Source organism: Cibotium barometz, chromosome 24 (genome assembly GCF_041138505.1).
Source record: "Cibotium barometz isolate CiBa-2024 chromosome 24, ASM4113850v1, whole genome shotgun sequence".
Classification (NCBI taxonomy): Eukaryota; Viridiplantae; Streptophyta; class Polypodiopsida; order Cyatheales; family Cibotiaceae; genus Cibotium; species Cibotium barometz.
In genome coordinates, this window is record NC_141069.1 from 39,928,762 (window position 1) to 39,951,685 (window position 22,924).

A 22,924-nucleotide genomic window follows, 5' to 3' on the forward strand; every position below is an offset into this window, starting at 1 on the left:
AATGATACTATAGTTTCATTAAAAGATTGTTTTGAAGATATACAATCGTATATCAAAAGATCTAGACTAGTAGATTAATTATTTAGTGTAATACATGTAAAATAGTTGTTTGATTTAGACTACTTATTTAACTGCGTTATTGATCTAGATTGACTCAAATTAATGAAATAAATGTAGACTAATCTAAAAATTATATCGACTAAAGTTTAGTAAATTAAATTGATCTAGTTAGTTACATTTGTCTAATTAACTAATTTAGTAGATTAATTGACTTAATTAGTTGGATAAATAAATTGACATAGCTTGAATAATAAGTTATCTAGTTATATTAGATTAGTTTACTTAGATAGATAAATCAGCTAAATAATTAAATTAGATTAAATTAACCAATTAGATTATTAGATTAGATTATTATCCAATTAGATGAGTTTAGTTTGTTAAAGTTAATTGCTTTGATAATTAATTTACTTTTGCAAGATAAATTAGTTATCTAATTAGGCTAGATTACAATAATAATTAAAAGACATTAAATTATAAAAAATATAATAATTAAAAAACAAAAAGATGGTAAAATTGGTCAAAACAAATCAATCAAGTGAGATGTATCGATTCATATCAGGCAAGACATCATTTGCAAAGGCAGGTTGCCATACTGTTACAAGAGCCAATGCTGACAGCCTAGTGCCTCCCTCCTGAGAGTATTCCTATCGTGTTTTTGACAAGGGAAAGTTACAATGGACTGGCTCACTCGTTTCTTTCTATACATGAGTATTGAGCAGAGTAAGAATTTGCTATACAATGCAAGTGTCGTAGCAGGATTACGCTGAAATGTCTCATCTTTGATAAGCCATTCAGCCATAAGGCATGGTTTATGTGCTTTGTACAAAAAAGCCATCAATTTCTTTGCCATGCTAGGGCCTCGGCAACAAATCTCAATGCCTGCATATCAACAATGAGTTGGCCTCTCATAATCAGGTGGCAAACTTGGGCATCGTTCATTCATCCAAGCATAGGGCTCTATAGTATTGTAGCCTGGCAATTCCATCAGATATTCTCCAAGCAGCTGACAGTAAGGAAGAGGATCGGTACTTCCTGCATTGCACCACGAAGGTAGCCGTGACTGGTCATCCTCAAAAAACTTCAACATGTACGCATCTCTGATCTGCAAAAGGAGAGCGAGGAATTTATAAGTTCACAAAATGTGTGCAGACCTAATCGACAACAAGAATTCGTAATTCTGAGGGCATAATTGTGTAGACATGGACATAAATACAGGCACACAGACACAAAACACTTGCATATGAATGCATGTGGGTGTGCTCGATGACAGCAATTCAACAAAAGATTTAACTGACACCTGCTGGGGCCAAATATGACATACGGGACCAGATAAAAGCATAGATTGCTTAGAAAGGATAAAATTGTTTGCCACAAAGTAGGAGGAAGAGTGTTTTCTTGGCTCCTTTAAAAAAAATAGTAGAGATTCCTTTGGAGAGAGAGAGAGAGAGAGAGAGAGAGAGAGAGAGACCGTGAATTCTGTGACTTGTATCGAATCTGAAAGTAAACCAAAAAGACCAGCAGCTTTATACATGGCCAGGATGAAGGCGACACAAGAGGTTGATTTTCCATCACTGTATATCCACTCATCACTTTCTGGCATTGCCAATAGCTCCTCAAAAGGAATGTTTTTCTTATCACTTTCTACTAGTATGCTGGGAAGATCTAGACCCTGCAGCAGATCCACAATCAGTCAGGACCAACACATACAAAACAAAACAAGCAACATAAAATGGTGGGGCCAGCCCTCTCAACCAATAAAACCTCTGCTGAAAATAGGAAGCAAGAAAATGGCATGCCTCTGTTCCCAGCCGTTTGTTCAAAGCTTCATTCCACATATTCGCAGCGTAGTCCGGCTGCATCCGAGTCCATACGGTCATGACGGACATAACCTGCATTGATGCCCAAAGAAATCTGTTTTTTTACATTTAAAAACAGATTGTCAACAGATGTAATTATTAAATCTTTTGAGCCAAACCAGATGAGCATCAATTGGGGGTGGGAAGTTGTCCGTCTCCGTATCAATCCAGCTGAAAATCATATTATGGTAACCATAGGGTTTCCCGTCCATCTTACGAGCATGTTCCCAAGCTGCGGTAACATTGAACTTTGCACGCACGTCCGCATGCAACGGCAATAGTGTGACGTGTGAATGTGCATCATCTGTCAGTTGCAGCTCCCACCACACCTCCCATGGAATAACAACAATAATTTCCTCCCCCTTTTAAAAAAAAGGGAAAAACAATATATGAGCAACATAAGAAATCAACTAAACAAAGAAAAGCTTGCTACAAAAATACCAGCACTCACCTGCTCATTCTGATGACCCGATTCAGCAACCCACAACTTGTCCTCTTTGTCCCTTAAGCATACGGCCGTGTGACCAGCGTAGGCACCCGTAACCCACTTTTCTAGAGTCTCAAAGCCTCCCCAACGACCTCGAATTTTAGAAAGGACCAAGAAATCACCCGAATAAATATCATCAATAGAAAAATTTGAGACAGATGGCCCAGTCCGTTTCACGAGTTTTGTACCCATATGCTTCTCTAAAAAGGCAATGTTGGAGCTCTCCCCCCAGCCTGTGTTTGAAAACAGCGGCAATACATCCCATAGAGCCTGAACTGTTCCCAGCATTCCTGCCGGCATCAAGAAAACAGATATCCCATGTTGTTTTACCTGCATTTGTGCATAAACACTCATAAAGGTGATCTCTCTCTCTCTCTCTCTCTCTCTCATACCTAGCACTAACCCTTGGGGTTAGGGAATAATCCAGTAAGATTAGGGGAGCCCTGGGATTAGGAAAAGCAAGCAGATTCAAGTGGCTAAGGTTCAGATTTAATAAATCCAATGTTGTTGGATATTTATGACTGGACTGTTATTTATGGTCACGTTGATCATCCTTTATGTGGATGACCTCATTCTCACTAGCGGTCATGTGGAGCACATTGCAGTAACAAAAGGCTTCCTTGTCAAAGGAGTTTGAGATGACCGACTTAGGCTTACTCCACTTCTTCTTGGATTGGAGATCTAGCAGACCCAGAGGGGGTTCTTTGTCTCTCAACAACAACAGTATGTCCATGAGTTGCTTGAGGCCTTTGGGATGGAGAACTACAAGCCTATCACGTCACCGATGGACCCGAACACGAAGCTTACAGTGAATGATCCTTGTGAGCCGGTTGATGCCTCTCTGTATTGGAAGCTGATTAGTTCATTGATCTGGTTGCTGAACACCATATTGGACTTGAGCTTTCCTGTGGGGTTGTTGAGCTCGTTCATGCAGACGCCTTTGAAGTCTCATTGGGACGCAAGATTGCGGATCTTGCGGTATCAGTAGGGTACGAAGGATCTTAGACTCTTCTACGACACTGGAGGGGAAACGAAGGACCGAGTCCGACTCCAAGGCTGGAGTGACTTAGATTGGGGAGGGGATCCAAACACGAGGACATCTACATCAGGCTACAGTTTTACCCTCAGTTCAAGAGCTGTTTCATGGAGCAGCGAGAGGCAACCAACTATTGCCTTATTGTCTACAAAGGCAGAGTGCCGGGCTGCTTGTGGTGCTGCTTGCGAGTTTGTGTGGCTGCGGAGGTTGCTTGGCGAGATTGGGTTTCCACAGAAGGAGCCCACGGTCATCCAGTGCGATAACCATAGTTGTATTGCTATTGCTCGGAACCCGGTCTTCCATGCCCGGACCAAGCACATAGAGATACAATATAACTTTGTTCGTGAGAAGATTTTGGCTGGTGACATCTTGCTTCTTTATTGTTCGACGGAGGACAATGCGGCGGACCTCTTCAAGAAGTCTCTACCTCAAGCTATGCTCCAGCGGCACTCCAGCTCACTGGGGTTGGTTCCACATCCAGGAGCTCAGAGGGGGTGTTAGCAATCATCTCCTATCTGTACATTACACCAGGGCCTCTATTGTGGGTGTGCCCGCCTTGTTTCCCCATTTTTCCTCACTTCCATGTATTTTTTTCCATTTTATGTTTTCTGCTAGTCGTGGGCTACTGCTGATGGTCGTGAGCATATGTGCTGTTGTCGGCTTGTTTTGGATTGACTGACCACCAACTTGGGGCCATATAAAATGGCCCCTTGCCTCCCACACTTTCCATTGTAGATTCCAGGATTTTCTTGTGTGTATATAGCAGAGTTACACAGCTTCTCTCTCTCCCTCTCATTTGCGTTATGCTCTCTACAGCAATTGTCTTCATTTCCGCTGTGCATTCTGACAGATCTCCACCTAGTTGCTCTATATTATCACGAGGAATACAAGCTTCTTTTATACTTGAAGGGAGTCCCTGCTTTTTGCTAAACATTGCTTTTGCATTTTCTCCTTTTATTATTTTAATAATAATCAAATATGGTCCAAAGTCCTTGATTTATGCTTTTCTAGCTTCAGGGCCTTGCTTTTTGGTCCTGGAGCTGCTTTTTGAAAAAGCGGCTTTTAACTTTTTGATCCAACTCAGTGTCCTCTTTCCAATGGTGCCCTTGGCTCGCGGTCAACACAGTTTGACTTTTTGCTTTTTTTTTCCTCTTTTTTGACGAAGACTGGTGCTTTTTCGTCTACCAGCTTTATGAACCTTGTTTCCATGTGTCCATCAACTTGTCCATGTGTCCGAGCATGTGTTCCATCATGTGAAATGAGCTCAGAGGGCCAAATAGTTAAACGATTACACAATACACAATGCGGAAGTAAAACAGAGGAGAGAGGGAGAGAGAGCAAAGAGAGAGAGATGTCCAACAAGATCCGTACGGTACCGTACCGTACAGCAAGTACGTACGATTTCAGTCGTACGACGTACGGAACTAAGCCTGGCCTGGCAACCTGCGCCTTTTTTCTACCTTGGTCCTTCGCTCCCCCTTCCCCCTCTCGTGAGGCACATAAGAAGGACCAGCATGTCCAATTGCCTTCACCATCTCCAAAAAGTAAGAACTCCTCACTTTCCAATGGGGAATGTCCTCTGCATAAAAGAATCTGCACACTGCAATGGTTGCTTGCTTTCTTGCTTGTACATTCCATGCATTTGCCAACTCCCCCTTCCCTTTAGACATCTTTCTCTTCTTACATGATGACCCAACATTTGCACTACCACTAACTTGTGCACTTCCCTGTGTGCCCATTGATGCGGACCCTGCACCCTAAGATACATCTCCACCCATATCATCCACCAAAGCATCCACAAAAGCCTCTCTGCCATGAACACTGCTACGACTGTCTGCATGCAACCTCCTACAAACATCTTTAACCTCTTCTGATACATTTGCGCAAGGCCCCACACCATGGCCAACCAAGCCCAAAATGTGTGCCCGAATGCGTAGCGGACCTCCATCCCATTGATGAGGGCAATACTTGCATTTACAAGTGAATTGCCCTTTCCCAAGGGCCTTTACTTGGATCACATATTGCCACTCCGGACGCTTGGATCGACCCATCTGTAAAAAGGGTGATTTAGACAAAACTTCGTTAGAGGTTGAAGAGGCCGACATTGGGCACAAAATTCACGTTTGAACAAACTTGACTCTTGAACTTTGAAGTATGAACTTTGAAGAGGGCTTAGAGCCTCAAAGGGAAGGCACTCAATGCACAGTGCACAGTGCACACTTGTAACTTGAAACCGATCCCGTCAAGTGGGAAAAGACTCAATTGGACACCTACACGTTTAATAGCACAACTTTAAAACCACAAATATGAAAGGGACAACTTAAAACAACTTGAAAATTAAATGAACAGAAATGGAAAGATGGACACCAGCACTGGGGCCGGAACGGGCCGACCCCCCCCTCAATATATGATATATTTATTGGGAGTATTTAAAGAATACAATGCTCCATGGGTTCTGAGAACCAGATGATGTCCATGTACATATGAAAACAGTATTAAACAAATAACTCGAATTTCGATGTAGAAAAACTCGGAGCAGATTGACCACTAGTGTGGTCCAATCACTACGGTCCTGTGCTTTCACTGGACTCCGCGGAGAGCACCACACTGGTGTTCCGAGACCACGCACAGACAGGCGCTCTCGTACTAACGCCTGGCTCTCCCGATCTCAGCACCTTTGGACCGAGGTTCGCCCATATAGCTTGGACAACCCGGCACCGAACGGGTGTAGGCCGAGCAGGACGAATCTTTTACCAGATTTAAATATTAAATGCTTTACTCAAATCTGAAAATCACTTACTTGTAGATGGTTGATAGAAGACCAAAACTTGTAGTGTTTGTGTTTTCTTTGAAACCACCTTTGTTGGAGAAAGAGTAGCCTCGTGAAGATTCACCACGATAAGTACCACCAAAAAGGGCACAGCCGCCTGTAGGGTAGTTGCAGCCAACCTGTAATGAGAAAGTCCCCTGCTGTGGTACAGCCGTGTAGAGGGTGGCAGCCTGTAGGGAAGGCAGTCGTAGCAGTAAGGAGGTACAATAACAGTGGCAGCCAGCCTGTAGAGGAGCAAGCGCAGCCGGCAGCAGAGAGAGAGAGTCGCCTGTAGGGTAGTTGCAGCCAGCCACCAGTGGAGAGAAGTAGACGCCTGTGGGAGAGGATTGCAGCCAGCCGCCTGTAGGTAAGGGTTGCAGCCAGCCAGTATGGAAGGGTGAAGGCAGCCGCCTGCAGCAGCCAGTTTCAGTCGCCTGTAGAGAGGGGCAGTTGCAGCCAGTTGGAGCACAAAGGCAGGTAGCCTTCAGGTGGTGGCAGCCGGCTGTAGAGAGTCAGGCGCAGCCAGTAGTGCAGGGGCCACAATCGCTTGCAAGAAAGGAAGCGTAGGTTGGTGAAAACTCAACGCCAGGGAGAAGCGATGAAGTACCACGCTTGAAGGAAGCCTCTTTTTAATTAAAATAAAGGTGGAGTTAACCTTAGTAATTCCCACGCATGCATGAAGGGGACTAGTGGGGGTTGGTGACCATGCCCACCCCCACACTCACTTAAAAGTGAGGCTCCCCACCTTGGCCCCAAAGTGGGTGCCCAAAGGGGGTGCCCACTTTTAAATGAATGTGAACCCCTAACCTTATAAATCAAAGGGTTAGAATATAAAACATTAAAACAACATGTACCATATACTTACCACCTGTTCACATGCACTGAAACTCGTCAGAATACAGAGCAGTCTTCACGACTCACTGGCAGGCGTCCCCGCTCAGTAAGTAACACGTCAGACAGGCAAACACACAAATACAGGTCATGCGAAAACAGTTTCAAGCATGCAAAATATGTGTGCATGTGCAAAAAGTAACATGGACATATCTCCCGTTCATGGAACATGTACAAAATATCTGTCGGCACAAAACTGGCACGACATTTATTACATAAAAACCTGGTCTTCCTATGGAGTGACAGTCCCATAGGTAAGACGCAGTTCCAGGCACGAGTTTCCCTAGGTGTGACAATCCCATAGGTAAAACACGGCACGAATACTGGCTCTTCCATGGCGTGACAGTCCCATGGATCGAACACAGTCCAGGTCATACACGGGTGGCACTGGTCTGGCTCCCGTCCATACGACACCATCCTGCTAACACACGGGTGGCACCAGTCTGGCTCCCGTCCATGTCAGCAAAATACTGGCCTCTTCACACGAGACACTGGCCTGGCCTCAAGTGAACGAGACGCAAAAATGTGGGAATGGACCAAATGGTCGACCAATTGGTGACATCCCCCCGGGCTTCTAAAGAGTTGACCTCAACTTAAAAGCCTCAAGATATGCCTGCAACAATTGCGGATAATCTGCAAAATAATCCTCATTTACCCATTTGGCATCAATAGGCAAATAATTTTTAAACTTCACAAGGTATCTCCTGGAAAGCTTTCCTGCAGGTAGCTTTCTCTCCTTGTGAAAAACAATCTGTTCTGGCTGGAGGATCTCCTCAAGCTCTTCAATTTCTGGCGGATCTTCTGTGACAGGCTCATCAGGATCTGGCCCCACATATTTCCGAAATAGACTCACATGAAAAGCATTGTGAATCTTCCAATGACTAGGTAAAGCAAGCCTGTAGGACACTTCATTGATCTTCTGAATCACCTTGAAGGGTCCATAATAACGAGGAGAAAGCTTAGGATATGATCCTTCTCGTCCTGGCCTCTTGCGAAGCCGGGCCTTCTCGAATTTCAGCAATACCCAATCACCTTCTTTGACTTCCATGTCCCTTCTATGCTTGTCAGCAGCCTTTTTATGCTTATCGTGAGATCTTGCAATGGCTGTCCGCACCTGAGCAAAGGCAACATCCAAGTCACGAACATATTCATCAGCTGCAAAAATCTCATCCTTTGTACGAAGGATGGGTGGCAAGACCACTCTGCCATAAATAACCTCAAATGGAGCCTTTCCTGTGGAAGCATGGATTGTATTGTTGTAGGCAAACTCAACAAGTGGAAGATACTTCTCCCATGCACTCTTTTGATCTGCTACATAACACTTCAACAAATCCAACACGGCTGAATTTGCAGCTTCACTTTGGCCATCCGTTTGGGGATGATAAGCTGATGAAAACTCAAGCTTAGTACCCATATTATCAAACAAAGCCCTCCAAAATAGGCTTGTAGTCCTGGGATCTCTATCCCCAACAATGGATTTAGGCATACCATGATGCTTGAAAATATTAGCAAGAAAAAGCTTTACCATATGATCAGCTTTGATGGTTTTCTTGACGGGCAAGAAGTGAGCTTGCTTGCTAAACCTGTCCACAATAGTCCAAATAGCATCATTCCCATGCTGGGATCTAGGCAAATCCATAATAAAATCCATCGTGATACTTTCCCAAGGTTGCGAGGGAATAGGCAATGGCTGAAGCAAACCTGGAGGCTTTTGCCTGTCGAATTTCACCTTTTGACAAGTGATACATTCACGCACATAAGCCTCAATGTCTTTACGCATGCTTGGCCAAAAGAAGTACCTCTGAATCATGCGAGTAGTGGGCATAATACCTCTATGACCAGCATAAGGTGGAGCATGACATTCGTCCATAACCTTTGGACGCAAATCCTTCACCACACATAGGCAATTATCGTTCATGAGATAACCCTCATTGATAACATAAGAGGCATGTGAATGACCAGCCATCAAATCAGTCCATATATGGCAAAAATCAGCATCCAAATGATACAAATCTCTCATAGCAGATAGATCTCCATGAGAGGCCACTGAGACTGCAGCAATATAAGGCCTCCTAGATAGTGCATCGGCCACCACATTTTTCTTTCCTGGAGTATGCACAATCTGAAAATGAAACATGGAAAGAAAATTTGCCATTCTCATTTGCTTCTCTGAAAGCTTGGTTTGAGATAGAAAGTATCTCAAGCTTTGATGATCTGTCTTGACCACAAATTCAGCCCCAAGAAGGTAGTGTTTCCAAATCTTTAAGGCGTGAATTACAGCCAAGAGCTCTTTCTCATAGATATCCATATGAAGCTCAGCATCATGCAAACGACGGCTCTCGTATGCAACTGCATGCCCTTCTTGATTTAGGACAGCTCCTATGCAATCACCACAAGCATCACATTCAACCACGAATGACTTGTGCAAGTCAGGAACTATCAATACTGGACCACATATGATCGCATGCTTGAGCTGCAAGAAAGCATCCTGTTCCTTTGAAGTCCATTTGAAAACAGTTTTCTTCTTCGTGAGATCATGTAGAGGAGTGGCAATCATAGCAAAATGCCTTATGAAACGCCTGTAGTACGAACATAATCCCAGAAAACTTCGTACTTGATGTACGTTTTGCAGTTCGGGCCAATTCCGAATAGTCTCTATCTTTGCAGGATCCATTGTAACTCCATGCTTGGATACAATATGTCCCAGATAATGAATCTCTGAAAGGAAAAACTCACTTTTCTTGGCATTAACGAAAAGTTTATGCTTCCGCAACTCTTCGAACACTGTGACCAAATGAGTTCTGTGTTCCTGCTCATTCTTGGAGAAAACCAAGATATCATCAAAGAAGACTCCTGTAAACTTGCGATGGGATCGGAATATCCTATCCATCATACGATTAAAAGTAGCAGGAGCATTGGTGAGACCAAAAGGCATTACCAAGAATTCATATAATCCGAAGGCTGTCCTGAATGCAGTCTTATGGACATCTTGTGGCACCACTCGGATCTGGTGATAACCACTCTTCAAATCAAGTCTGCTAAAGCAAGCTGAGCCATCAAGCTTATCCAAAATATCATCAATACGTGGAATTGGGAATCTGTTCTTGATGGTAAGCTTGTTCAAAGCCCTATAGTCCACACACATACGGAATGATCCGTCCTTCTTTTGAACAAGAAGCACAGGAGAGCAGTAAGGTGAGGAACTGGGCTGAACCAAACCTTTCTCTAAAAGCTCGTTAACCTGCTTCATAATTTCTTCTTGTTGTGCAGCACTCACTCGGTATGCGGGTTTGTTAGGTGGAGAACTACCTGGCACAAGATCTATGCAATGATCTTCGGGCCTTTGGGGAGGTAATTCACCTGGCAATGAGTCAGCAAAACAGTCTTTGAATGCATTGAGAAAATTCAGCCTATCATTAGACATAGCATCCACACTTTGATGATTTGGCACAAGACTATCACGCACAAAAATCAAGTACGCTGAAAGACTCTTTTTCATTGCTTTATTTATTTGGATGTGTGATACAACTGGGATGGAATCCCCTTCTTTGCCAGCATCAATAAAATGCATGCGGCCTTTATGCATAAAAGAAATCATATTAGACTTGTAGTCTTTGCGGGGCTCAAGCCTATGATGCCACGGCTTGCCCAACAATACATCACATCCATTCAGTGGAGCAACTAAGAAATGCTCATTATCCAGATAGCCCTGAATATGAATACGCAACTTCCCAATCAAAGGGGTAACCTGCACCTCTTTGCCAATAAATGCAGCTTCGGCTTCAATCTGAGGTCCCATGCTTTCAACCTCAATTCCCAATGCAGCTGCCATTTGCATAGAGATGAAATTGTCAGTTGCACAGTCATCAAACATGAAGAGTGCGGGCTGATCCTTGATTTGCCCCCAAGCCTTGCAAACCATTCTCTCCTTAGCATCATGACCTGTATTACCTTGCACATCAGGAACTGCATGAACATTTGCTTTGGTGTGCTTGTCCTCGTGCTTTGGTTTGCGATCTGGGCATTGTCGAAACATGTGGTCTTTGCTACCACAAGAAAAGCATTTTCCATCCTTAGCATATTGCTCTCTTTGCTCCGGGGTTAATCCAAATTTGTTCTTTCTTGGGCCTTGTTCTTTATTTTCAGCTTTACCACCCTTGTAAGGCTCCCGGAAGCTCTTTTTAGGTGGCTGTCCACCCTTTTGCTGATCTGGGGCAGCCTTGTCCTTCGCCTTGGAACCTCCTTGATCTTGCTTGATCTTGAGCACCAATTGCTCTGTAGCAAGTGCAGAAGCTGTGAGTTGTTGCAACGTATGTTTTGGGTGCAATTCAATACCCGATCTATAAGCAGGTTGCAATCCAGAACGAAACTTCCTCTTTCTTTCCTCCTCTGAGATTAGCATGAAGGGAGTCACTTCCAGCAACACTTTCCAAAATTTGTTCACATACTGTTGCACACTCTCATTATCTTTTTGTTCCAGCCTGTCCCACTTTTGAGTGAGAGTTTGCTCTGCATTGGGTGGCAAGAACTGAGCATAAAATCTGTCTTTGAATTCCTTCCAAGTAGAGATGGGATCCTTGGTGATCTTTTCGGTGATCCACCAATGGGCAGCAGTGCCTTTCAGAAACATGCTAGCATGGCGCACCTTCGACTTTTCTGTGAAATCCTCATCACTAAAGGCAATGTCGAACTGTGCCACAAACGCTAACACCTTAGAAGCATCATGTTCACCATGAAAGACATCAAATTTGACAGATTTATCACCTGCTTTGAACTCCTTGAGCTTCCTAGCATGAGGCTCATGGTCCTCTCTTTTTCTTTTCCCCTTATCCAACGGGGTAGCCCTGTCTGCATGGGCTCCATGCGCCGTCATAAAAGCTTCATGGGGCACGGTGGCATGTGCTCCACGAACTCGAAGCTCAGATGCATGTGACTTACCTGCATATGGCATGGTCTCTCCATGAGACAACTCAGAAGGCAAAATTTTTCTGGAAGCAGACCTGTCACCATGAGATACATATCTTGCATGCATGTGACTTTCGTGTCCTCCATGAGCACTGGCATACATATTTCTGTCAGGCTTAGTGCCTTGGGGAGAGGATGCATGACGAGAAGTGACAGTCACCTCTTCCTTTTGCATATAAGATTTCAGCCTCTGGGATGCAGGATCTCCATGCTTCAATCGAGGTGGATTTCTGAATTTTAGCTCTCCGTCATCCCCCTCTTTGATATCACCTTTGCGAAGGAGATAGGCAAGTGCCAACTCCCTTGGTTTCTTGCCCACTTCACGAGCCATTGATTCAAAGGTTACATCAACCATAGCATCTGCCTTCCTGGCTTCAATAGCACTTTGCAGATGAGGATCTTCATGCAGAAACTTCAATTCTTGCTCTTGAGCCTGCAAAAGTTTTCTCATATGTTCCATTTCAGCCCTCATAGCATCAGGGTCTTGTTCAAGCATAACTGTCTTTCCTGGAGACAGTTGACCTTTGGATTCACTATCCAGAACCCTTTCAAGAGGCTTGTGTCTACCTCGCAGGGCATCAGACCCACGAGAAGCACTAGAGAGACCCCTCGAATTTGGTACTTCCAAAGGGTTGCCTTGGCTGTCCATTGTGTTCAAAGTTTGCTAAAAGCGGGATGTCCAATACACAGGTTCGTTTCCCCACTAGGAAGAGGGAAACAACCGTGCTCTGATACCAATGAAACCGATCCCGTCAAGTGGGAAAAGACTCAATTGGACACCTACACGTTTAATAGCACAACTTTAAAACCACAAATATGAAAGGGACAACTTAAAACAACTTGAAAATTAAATGAACAGAAATGGAAAGATGGACACCAGCACTGGGGCCGGAACGGGCCGACCCCCCCCTCAATATATGATATATTTATTGGGAGTATTTAAAGAATACAATGCTCCATGGGTTCTGAGAACCAGATGATGTCCATGTACATATGAAAACAGTATTAAACAAATAACTCGAATTTCGATGTAGAAAAACTCGGAGCAGATTGACCACTAGTGTGGTCCAATCACTACGGTCCTGTGCTTTCACTGGACTCCGCGGAGAGCACCACACTGGTGTTCCGAGACCACGCACAGACAGGCGCTCTCGTACTAACGCCTGGCTCTCCCGATCTCAGCACCTTTGGACCGAGGTTCGCCCATATAGCTTGGACAACCCGGCACCGAACGGGTGTAGGCCGAGCAGGACGAATCTTTTACCAGATTTAAATATTAAATGCTTTACTCAAATCTGAAAATCACTTACTTGTAGATGGTTGATAGAAGACCAAAACTTGTAGTGTTTGTGTTTTCTTTGAAACCACCTTTGTTGGAGAAAGAGTAGCCTCGTGAAGATTCACCACGATAAGTACCACCAAAAAGGGCACAGCCGCCTGTAGGGTAGTTGCAGCCAACCTGTAATGAGAAAGTCCCCTGCTGTGGTACAGCCGTGTAGAGGGTGGCAGCCTGTAGGGAAGGCAGTCGTAGCAGTAAGGAGGTACAATAACAGTGGCAGCCAGCCTGTAGAGGAGCAAGCGCAGCCGGCAGCAGAGAGAGAGAGTCGCCTGTAGGGTAGTTGCAGCCAGCCACCAGTGGAGAGAAGTAGACGCCTGTGGGAGAGGATTGCAGCCAGCCGCCTGTAGGTAAGGGTTGCAGCCAGCCAGTATGGAAGGGTGAAGGCAGCCGCCTGCAGCAGCCAGTTTCAGTCGCCTGTAGAGAGGGGCAGTTGCAGCCAGTTGGAGCACAAAGGCAGGTAGCCTTCAGGTGGTGGCAGCCGGCTGTAGAGAGTCAGGCGCAGCCAGTAGTGCAGGGGCCACAATCGCTTGCAAGAAAGGAAGCGTAGGTTGGTGAAAACTCAACGCCAGGGAGAAGCGATGAAGTACCACGCTTGAAGGAAGCCTCTTTTTAATTAAAATAAAGGTGGAGTTAACCTTAGTAATTCCCACGCATGCATGAAGGGGACTAGTGGGGGTTGGTGACCATGCCCACCCCCACACTCACTTAAAAGTGAGGCTCCCCACCTTGGCCCCAAAGTGGGTGCCCAAAGGGGGTGCCCACTTTTAAATGAATGTGAACCCCTAACCTTATAAATCAAAGGGTTAGAATATAAAACATTAAAACAACATGTACCATATACTTACCACCTGTTCACATGCACTGAAACTCGTCAGAATACAGAGCAGTCTTCACGACTCACTGGCAGGCGTCCCCGCTCAGTAAGTAACACGTCAGACAGGCAAACACACAAATACAGGTCATGCGAAAACAGTTTCAAGCATGCAAAATATGTGTGCATGTGCAAAAAGTAACATGGACATATCTCCCGTTCATGGAACATGTACAAAATATCTGTCGGCACAAAACTGGCACGACATTTATTACATAAAAAACCTGGTCTTCCTATGGAGTGACAGTCCCATAGGTAAGACCCAGTTCCAGGCACGAGTTTCCCTAGGTGTGACAATCCCATAGGTAAAACACGGCACGAATACTGGCTCTTCCATGGCGTGACAGTCCCATGGATCGAACACAGTCCAGGTCATACACGGGTGGCACTGGTCTGGCTCCCGTCCATACGACACCATCCTGCTAACACACGGGTGGCACCAGTCTGGCTCCCGTCCATGTCAGCAAAATACTGGCCTCTTCACACGAGACACTGGCCTGGCCTCAAGTGAACGAGACGCAAAAATGTGGGAATGGACCAAATGGTCGACCAATTGGTGACATAACTTGTAAGTTGTAACTTTGCAAGTGTGCACATCCCAATGGCCCAACAGCACTGCTCGCAGCTCAAGTCTCCATCTTACCATTGCTTGCGCACCACTGAGTTAGCGGATGAGGTCAAATGCATTGATCATGAGATCATGGGTGTGCACGAGAAATGGAAAAAATATGGATGCACCATTGTTTCTGATGGATGGTCAGACACTAGGCGCAGGCCTATCATATATTTTCTTGCATGCTCCATTCATGGCACTGTATCATGCACCTCTAAGTCACTATCTTGCTCTTTTCCTTTCCATACAGGGTGCAAGATATAGCCCACAGCATGCAATGGTGTGTGCATCATTCCCATCTACCAATGCATAGATCTTTGATCTCTTTTATCTTATTGGCCTCAATGCCTTGCATGTTTTGCACTTGCTCTACCATACGATCTATAAGCTCATACATGAGGCCCATGGTGGCTCCTTCCCTGTCAGCGAAGCAGAGAATCTTCAAAATGGGAGCACATATCTTGACAATGGTTCTTGCCTCTTGCCAAAAGGATGCAGAGAACACAATGTCTGACACCTCAATTGCCTGAGGGGTCTTTGATGCCTTCATTTTTACAAATTTATCATCACTCATCAGCTTGCGCACACCATGCATACATCTCTCATCCAAGAGAGTAACCAGCATAATAAAAAAGTAGGCAAACCGAGTTGCAGAAGGCTTCACCAAGTCCTTCTTGCTGAGTTTTCTAAACAATGCCAACACTGTGGACTTCCTTGTGACAAATGTGATAACTTGAGTTGCTTGGTTTAGCACTTTTGCAACCCAAGAAATTTTGCCAGTGTCCTCAAACAAGAGGTCCAAGCAATGGCATGTACATCTAGTGTAGAAAATGGTCGGCCACTCCTACTCAACCAATTCCCCAACCCGAACGCAATTCGATGCATTATCCATGCATACCTGCACAACATTTGTTGGGCCAACCTCAATGATAATCTGCTTTAAATGCTTAAAAATAAACTCCCCAGACTTGAACTCCCCAGATGTGTCCACAGATTTCAAATGACATTGTTGGAAAAATACACTAAGGGTGATTTGGCCTTGCAAAGAGATCTCATTGATGAGCTAGACAAGTATAAGCAAGAAAGCGGCACATTTGCTCGTCCCATTGCAAAAGATGAGAAAAGAATGCAAGCGGGTGTGAAATGGTGGGAGACATTTGGGGCTTGTACACCCAAATTACAAGCTCATGCACTTAGGGTGCTTTCTCAAGGCACATGTGCCTCCCCATGTGAAAGAAATTGGAGCACATTTTCTCTCATTCATACTAAGAGAAGAAACAGGCTTCTTCCTTCTCATATACGGAGAAGCTTGTTTTCATACACACAAACTTGAGGCTCATCTCCAAGATCAAAGAAAGAGGCTATGAGAGAATGGAGATCACATTGGATATGCTTAACAAAGAAAAAGATGAGGAGCGCTTGATTGCCTTGCAAGATTTGCAAGAGGCTATTGTAGAGGACGATGAGGCTTTGGAGCCTCTTTCGATTGCTCCACCCTCTATAGATGGCTAGCCATCCTCTAGCCATGTTGGGACATCATGCTCAGTTGCTACCGAGGCTTATGAGTTTGATGATGATGAGGAGGAGGAGGAGGAGGAGGAGTTTGCAGATGAGGATGAGGAGCCCATTGATCATGCTGAGGATGAGGGGAGCTTTGATGAGGCTTAAGCCTTAGGGTTACTTAGTATTCTTCCACTCTCTACTTATGTTTTGTTTTTCCTCACTGCTCAGGAGTCAGTCTACAGGTTTTGCGGCTTGCCCACTGTGCAGTGAGCACTCCATCATCCATCTTTTTGCTCGCTTCCACTCATGTTTTATTTAGTTTCTTGAGGCTTGGACCTCCTCATGTTTGTCCACATGGCACAGCCTACATGTGACAGGTTTGGGAATTTTCCCACTCCACACTACCTAGTCCCTACTTATGTAACATGTTACATGATACATCATTGATCATACATGTATGATGTAAACAAGTTACGATAATATAAAGTCCGGACTCCGGAGTTTGGATTTTGGCTCTACATCATTTATGTTTTTTCTAATCCCAAAATCTTCGCAGTTTCAAGTTTCTTTGGTTTTTTGTGTAATATGTAGCATGTTTTTCCTTAAATTTAGGGTGCCGTATGGTATCCAACGTATGGAATTTCTTGGGGGTGTGAACCGTACTTTTTCCATACTTCCATACCCGTATGCGTTTGCCGTATGGAAAAACTATGGGTGGATGTAAGGCCTCAAATTATCAATGTGGTGCAACCAGTTAAATGTGTACAAGACTCAAATACATTATTTTATTAAGTTCACATGTTTGGCAAGCTTCAAATAAGCCAAGAGAATGTGCAAAAATCATTGTTGGGGATCGTAAGGCCTCAAATTATCAATGTAATAAAGGCTAAGGTGTGACTCTAGCTAAAAGTGTGCAAGACTTGAATAAATTATTTTAACAAGTCCATATGTTTTGCAAGATTCATATAAGTCAAGAGAAAGTGCACATCATTGATGTGGATCTAGCTGGCCAAACGGATTGATAATCGGAGTCCGAACAAAGGCCAAAATGAATTGAAGTGGTTAACCTTTCAAGTTAGTGGTGTGGGAGTTTATACCTCAGAAGGTGGATGGTGTATGGATTTTTCAACTCGAGCTCAATCATGCCGTGTTCTATTTGAAGGGAGGAAATCGGCTTCACAAGGGTTGGAACTTTCATAGCTGGAGGTTTTGATCTTGGGAGTTTACAAAAGGTGTTGGGAGAGAGAGAGAGAGAGCCCAAAAAAGCAAGGCGGCGATGGCAGGTGACCAAGGGCACACAGGCACTAGACCGTGCCCATGGATAATCTAGCATAGAACCACTCTCAATCAAGGTAGAGGACATATCTCAAGGTGGTGTTCCATCAGCGAAAAACAGTCATTACGCGTTTTCCCTCTCCCTACGAAAAACCCTTTTTTGAATTAACAGTCTTCTGCCATAACTCCAAGTTTTCTGGGTGACTGCACAAGGTAAGACCGCCAAAAGCAATGCTAAAACCCTCATGAGACACTCGCCTGCGTGGTTCTCTGGTGGAAGCAAGAGCAGCTGATATTTTTTGTTAATCACCAGTAAATGGAGGTCATTTTGAAAATTACTATTTTCCCAAATTTCAAAAAAGTGGCTCATTTTCGATCAAGCAGGTCACTCTCTTGGATGATGAGGGCAAACCACACACTGGCAGCCTCATCAAAACAAAGGGAGCACACACACATGCGTGCAATCACAGTACACTGTTAACTTCATTAAAACAAAGGGAGCATGCGCATGTATTCAATCATACACTGCATGCTTACTTAAAAGAGAATAACCATAGGGCAGACATGTGAAGATGCATACATAATCAAGCTCTCCATCCTCCCATTTGTCGATGTTGAGTGTATGTTTCCGGGCTGTGAAGTAGTAGTCCCAAGTTACCCTGTATGCAGTTACAAACACATACAGGTCCATGCATGTCCAGCTGTGCGGCTTGCTGGTCTGTCCATACATAGAAACACCCAAATTATTGGCTTACCAACACCCAACCAGAAAACCCTAATCTACCTCAGACAACACCCGAGTCTACCTCGGAAAATGCTAATCAACCCTCCTATAAGAAAGGACTGATCAACTCTTATCTAACTCAGAAGATCTACTCTAAATAACTAAGAAACCCTAATCTGAGTCGGAACCCCTCGTCTAAATCAAGAGAACAGAATCTAAATTTAAAAAACCAAATATGATAACCAGTCAAGAGGACTGACCTCGATATGAAGGATGCCTCCATCTTTCGAGAATTCCATGTAAGCTTCGTTTCGCGCGAAGCAGGAGCCTTCCCAGGAGACAGTATGCTGCGAGGAGTTCACTGTGGACATGAACTCTGGCAAGAGATCCTCAGAATTGCTGAAGGTGTTAAGAATAGGCCATGCGATCTGGTGAGGTAGGGCAGGCAGGATGTCTCTCGGGTGGAAGAGCGCAGAGGAGGACGCCGGATTCGCACAGAGAATTAGAGTTATGATTAGGACACAAAGAGGATTCAGATAAGGGCAAACAGGGGCCATGAATGAGGATCACGATTAGGGCAAGCAGATAATTAGGGTTCGGAGAAACAGAGAAGGGAAAACAGAGGGTTGGTTATATTGAGAGAAAAACAGAGAAATAAAATTAAAATTAGGGCAAAACAGAAAGTGGTTAGGGGAGATTGCTAAAGAGATTTGGAGTTAGGGTTTGTTCTGCCTGAGAAAAACTGTGCAAAAAAAAATACTTTAAAATATTTTCCCATACAACAACCAATACTTTCATTTGAAATTCCAAAAATCCAAAAATCCACCTTTCTCTCTTTTCCTCTCCTTTGGGGAGTAAGTTGTGTTTAATAAAGAGAGAGAATTTAATTATATTGAATTATTATATAGAAAACTTTGTTTCATTTATGTTCTTCTTCTTCTTCTAGAGATAGTTTTTAAAAAGAAATTGGCTATTAATTCCTACATTGCTGATGGTATTGGGAAACCTCAACGGGAATCTTTTCCCCCTTCTTGAGGAGCAAGTTTCCCCTTGACCATTCTTTGTCTTTATGGTCATGGGGGAGCTAGACTATCATAAATTGATAATGACATGCCAAAATAGGATTTTGAAACACATCCGCATGTTGGATGTAATGTGGCATGTGAATCATTCCAAATCTGTCGCCTCATCTTAAAGGGAAGTGATCCTTGCATTGCTAATGTTGTCATAATCATATGGGAATTCCTCAAAAAAAAATTGATTTGATTTGATGGTTTGCATTCCGTTTCTGGTGACCTAGAGTAGGTAATTTCAGTGAATAGAAAGAAGAAAACCAATTCAAATGCTCTTTACATAGCTTGCTTATGTAAAAACTTGGTCTTTTCAGAGCTAGCTTGACTTTTTTGGCACAATTAAAATTTTGGAGGCTCAATTACCTTTTTTTAAGAACCTAGCCAAACTGGTCATGTGAAAATTTAAAAGCCCACTTGATTATGCTTTTTCCACAGTGCAAAAACAACCGCAACTTGCCATTTCACCAATTTCAATTGTAGTATTGTGATCATAGGTGGGAAGGGCTCGTCAAACCCCCACAAAACATCGTGTAAGAACAAGCTCCAAAAAGGCCAAGATACTCTCTCAAATCAGTTAGTATTGTCTGTGCATTCTCTTAAAGAACAACATTGCTTTGTAGACATTCAAGCGTGCAATCTGCTAGTCGTTGGCATGACATGCAAAATAATTGAAGATAGGCTTTAATGGTTTTAAACTACATCATAGCATTGTTTACAAACCCATTTGTATTTAGATACTTCATACATTCGATAAATTTGAGATTCATTCCCACGAGATTTCAATCCTTAAAGGGTTTGTTTTCCTGTAATGAATTGATAATTCTATATTTAATTAGGTTTATTTCTCCCTTCATCTTGCTAATCCCTTTTTTAGTTTATGAGATTAGGAGGAAAAAAGGTTTTAAAAATAGTCTACATGATTACATTGATCATAATCTTAATCCATGTCATCCATGTTAATGATGGTAGTTGTCATGCCTCCAGAAAGGAGAGGGATCATTTTTGAAAAGGAGAAAGGAGAAGAGAAGACACTCTTTGGGGGTTTCTTTCCCACACACCTAGCTCACAATTAATTGTCACCATCAAGCCATTTGCTCATTGAATGAGTTTCTTGTAAGGTTCCTCCTCAGCCCTAAAAGATGTATAAGCTCTCCTCTCAGTCCCCTGTAATCATCCCCTATTTTAGAATGCAAGAAAACATTGTTTTCCCTTGTTTTGGCCTAGAGAGAGATAATTCAATTTTGAGATATTTTTGGATACAAAGTTTCTCCTAATATTTAAGATGAATTCTCCTAAAACAGAAGTTCAAAAAGAATTTTTCAATGTGCATTAGAAATTAATTGAATATGTGTATTAAAGACCTTAGCCTAAGGATCCACATTTTCAGAAATTTTTGACTAAGGTCCAAATAAGGTTCTAAAGGGCCAATAGGATTAATCCAACTGTTGGGATGACAAAAATACAAAGAATAAAAGAAAATATCCCAAAAATGAGTAAATGCTCACATAAGATGAAGAGTTGACCAAGCACTCGGTTTATTAGTTAAAAATTAAGATTTATTAGTTTAAAAAATCAAATTTTGACACCTCAGTAAGAGGGAGAGGGCTCATGAAGGAGGCGCCTTTCTTTCATCATTACCTTGCATTTTTTATTCAAAAAAGTTGAGATATTTTATCTCTCCTCTCTCCTCCTTCAAACTGGATCAAAAGGTAAGCCAAACTGGTCCAAAACTTGTCCAAAATGGATCAAATTGAAGTTGGAAGCCTCTAGAACCCAATTAGACTTGGTTAGTGGCCTCCCTCACCTATAAATAGACCCTCATTCCTTTGTATTTTCATCTTTGTGTATTTACATGCCAGTATTATCTTCATTTTAGTGTAATTCTATTATCCCCTCTATTTTGCCTCTACTTTGGGAAGCTTTCGAGCTTCACAAATCTCCATCCTCTCTTGGAGATTACCCTCCCCATCTTGGTGGCCAAGCTTGCTTTGTGGGCTTCACTTCTTTTTTAAAGAATCAAGCCAAAAATCAAAGTAAGCCTTAATCCATGGTGTTTTTCTATCTTTCTCAATGATAATCTTCTTCCCAACCCCTCTAATGCTTGGGAAGCTTTTCAATCAATGGTTTTTTTCTTGAAATCGAGCTTTTTAATGATTCATAATGTTGAAATGGTTTAATGCTAATCTTTATGCTTAATTATAATGTTTTTTTATTAGTAAATCTCTTCTTTTGAAAGATTAATCATCTTTATGTGGTTAGATCCTTGTTTAGAAGGATGGATCTTAATGATAATCTCATTATCTTAATCAAAACTCTAGGCTTGATAAGCTAGAGAAAAAGATTAAATATTTTTATGATTTTAATCTAGTTAAAAATGATGATTAATTCTTTTACACTTGTTTATGCTTAAGAAAAATCATATTAATTCCTTTTAAGATTGAAAGAGAGTTATGCTAATATTTCTGTAAGTATTTTCATATAGTAACAATGAATGGATACTTTAAGAATAATCAAAAAGTTTAAATATAATTATGTTTATAATTATGCTATGTATGCATAATAAAATTTTAGTTTAAAAGAGGAGTTCCTATCACATTTCATAATTATGGGTATTTATTTAAAAGTAGAATTTTGAGAATTCTCAAAAAATGCAACAAAACTATGGTAATTTTTCAGTAAAATAAATTTAATTTTATGCATAATTTTGTTAATACAAAAAGAGGAATTCCCATCGTATTCTAGGCATAAACATTTTTATGCTAAAAGAATGATTTTTGTTACATTTATGAAAAATACTTTTATAGTATTTATGCATATTTATTTAAATAAAGAAAAGAGAAATTCCTATCATATTCTAGGCATAGATATTTTTATGCTAAAAGAATGATTTTTGTCATATTTATGAAAAATACTTTTATAGTATTTATGCATAATTGTTTAAATAGAGAAAAGAGGAATTTTTGTTATATTTATTTTTTCATGCAAAAAAAAAAGGATACAAAAGAGGAATTCCCATGATATTCTAGATACAAATAATTAAAAAATATTTAAAGAGGAATTCTTGGCATATTTCAAAACATGGGTGTTTTTATTTATTTAAAAGAGGAATTTTTATCGCACTTTAATTAGAAAATGCATAAATTAAATTCGGTGTTAAAAGAGAAGGTTTCACCATAATTTCATGTAGAAAATTATGGTGTATTAATGTTGAGGATCAAAATGGAGAAAATAATATTTTAAGATATTTCTATGCAAATAAATTAATAAAATGATATATGCATATTCACACATGGATTATTGAAAAAAGAGTTATCTTTATAAAATTCCATTATTCTCGAATAGAACTATTTATAATTCTATTGTGGCCAGGAAAGAATAAATTTTCATAATTTTGGATTTTACCCTTACGATTGGAAATCCCC

The 22,924-nt window shown here is 42.1% G+C and overlaps 1 protein-coding gene and 2 pseudogenes across 1 annotated transcript; 1 reads left to right on the forward strand and 2 right to left on the reverse strand.

Moving 5' to 3' along the window:
* Positions 1 to 616: 616 nt before the first annotated feature.
* On the reverse strand, positions 617 to 19,231 carry LOC147625286 (uncharacterized). Its single transcript, XM_086818610.1, has 7 exons — positions 18,690 to 19,231; positions 18,286 to 18,423; positions 2,368 to 2,733; positions 2,036 to 2,278; positions 1,857 to 1,949; positions 1,529 to 1,729; positions 617 to 1,162 (listed from the first exon to the last, which is right to left on the reverse strand). Exons 1-7 carry the CDS (start codon positions 18,984 to 18,986, stop codon positions 947 to 949), a joined length of 1,554 nt encoding a protein of 517 aa, XP_086674736.1. The 5' UTR covers positions 18,987 to 19,231; the 3' UTR covers positions 617 to 946.
* On the reverse strand, positions 4,849 to 5,643 carry LOC147625287 (uncharacterized; annotated as a pseudogene).
* On the forward strand, positions 15,438 to 17,128 carry LOC147625288 (uncharacterized; annotated as a pseudogene).
* Positions 19,232 to 22,924: the final 3,693 nt, after the last annotated feature.

Coding starts and splice junctions, on each gene's coding strand:
- LOC147625286 (XM_086818610.1), bottom strand. CDS start 18,986: ATGGCCCCTGTTTGCCCTTATCTGAATCCTCTTTGTGTCCTAATCATA. Junction 1,950..2,035: donor CCCCAATTGATGCTCATCTG/GTTTGGCTCAAA, acceptor GCATCAATGCAG/GTTATGTCCGTCATGACCGT. Junction 1,163..1,528: donor TACAAGTCACAGAATTCACG/GTCTCTCTCTCT, acceptor CTCCTTTTGCAG/ATCAGAGATGCGTACATGTT.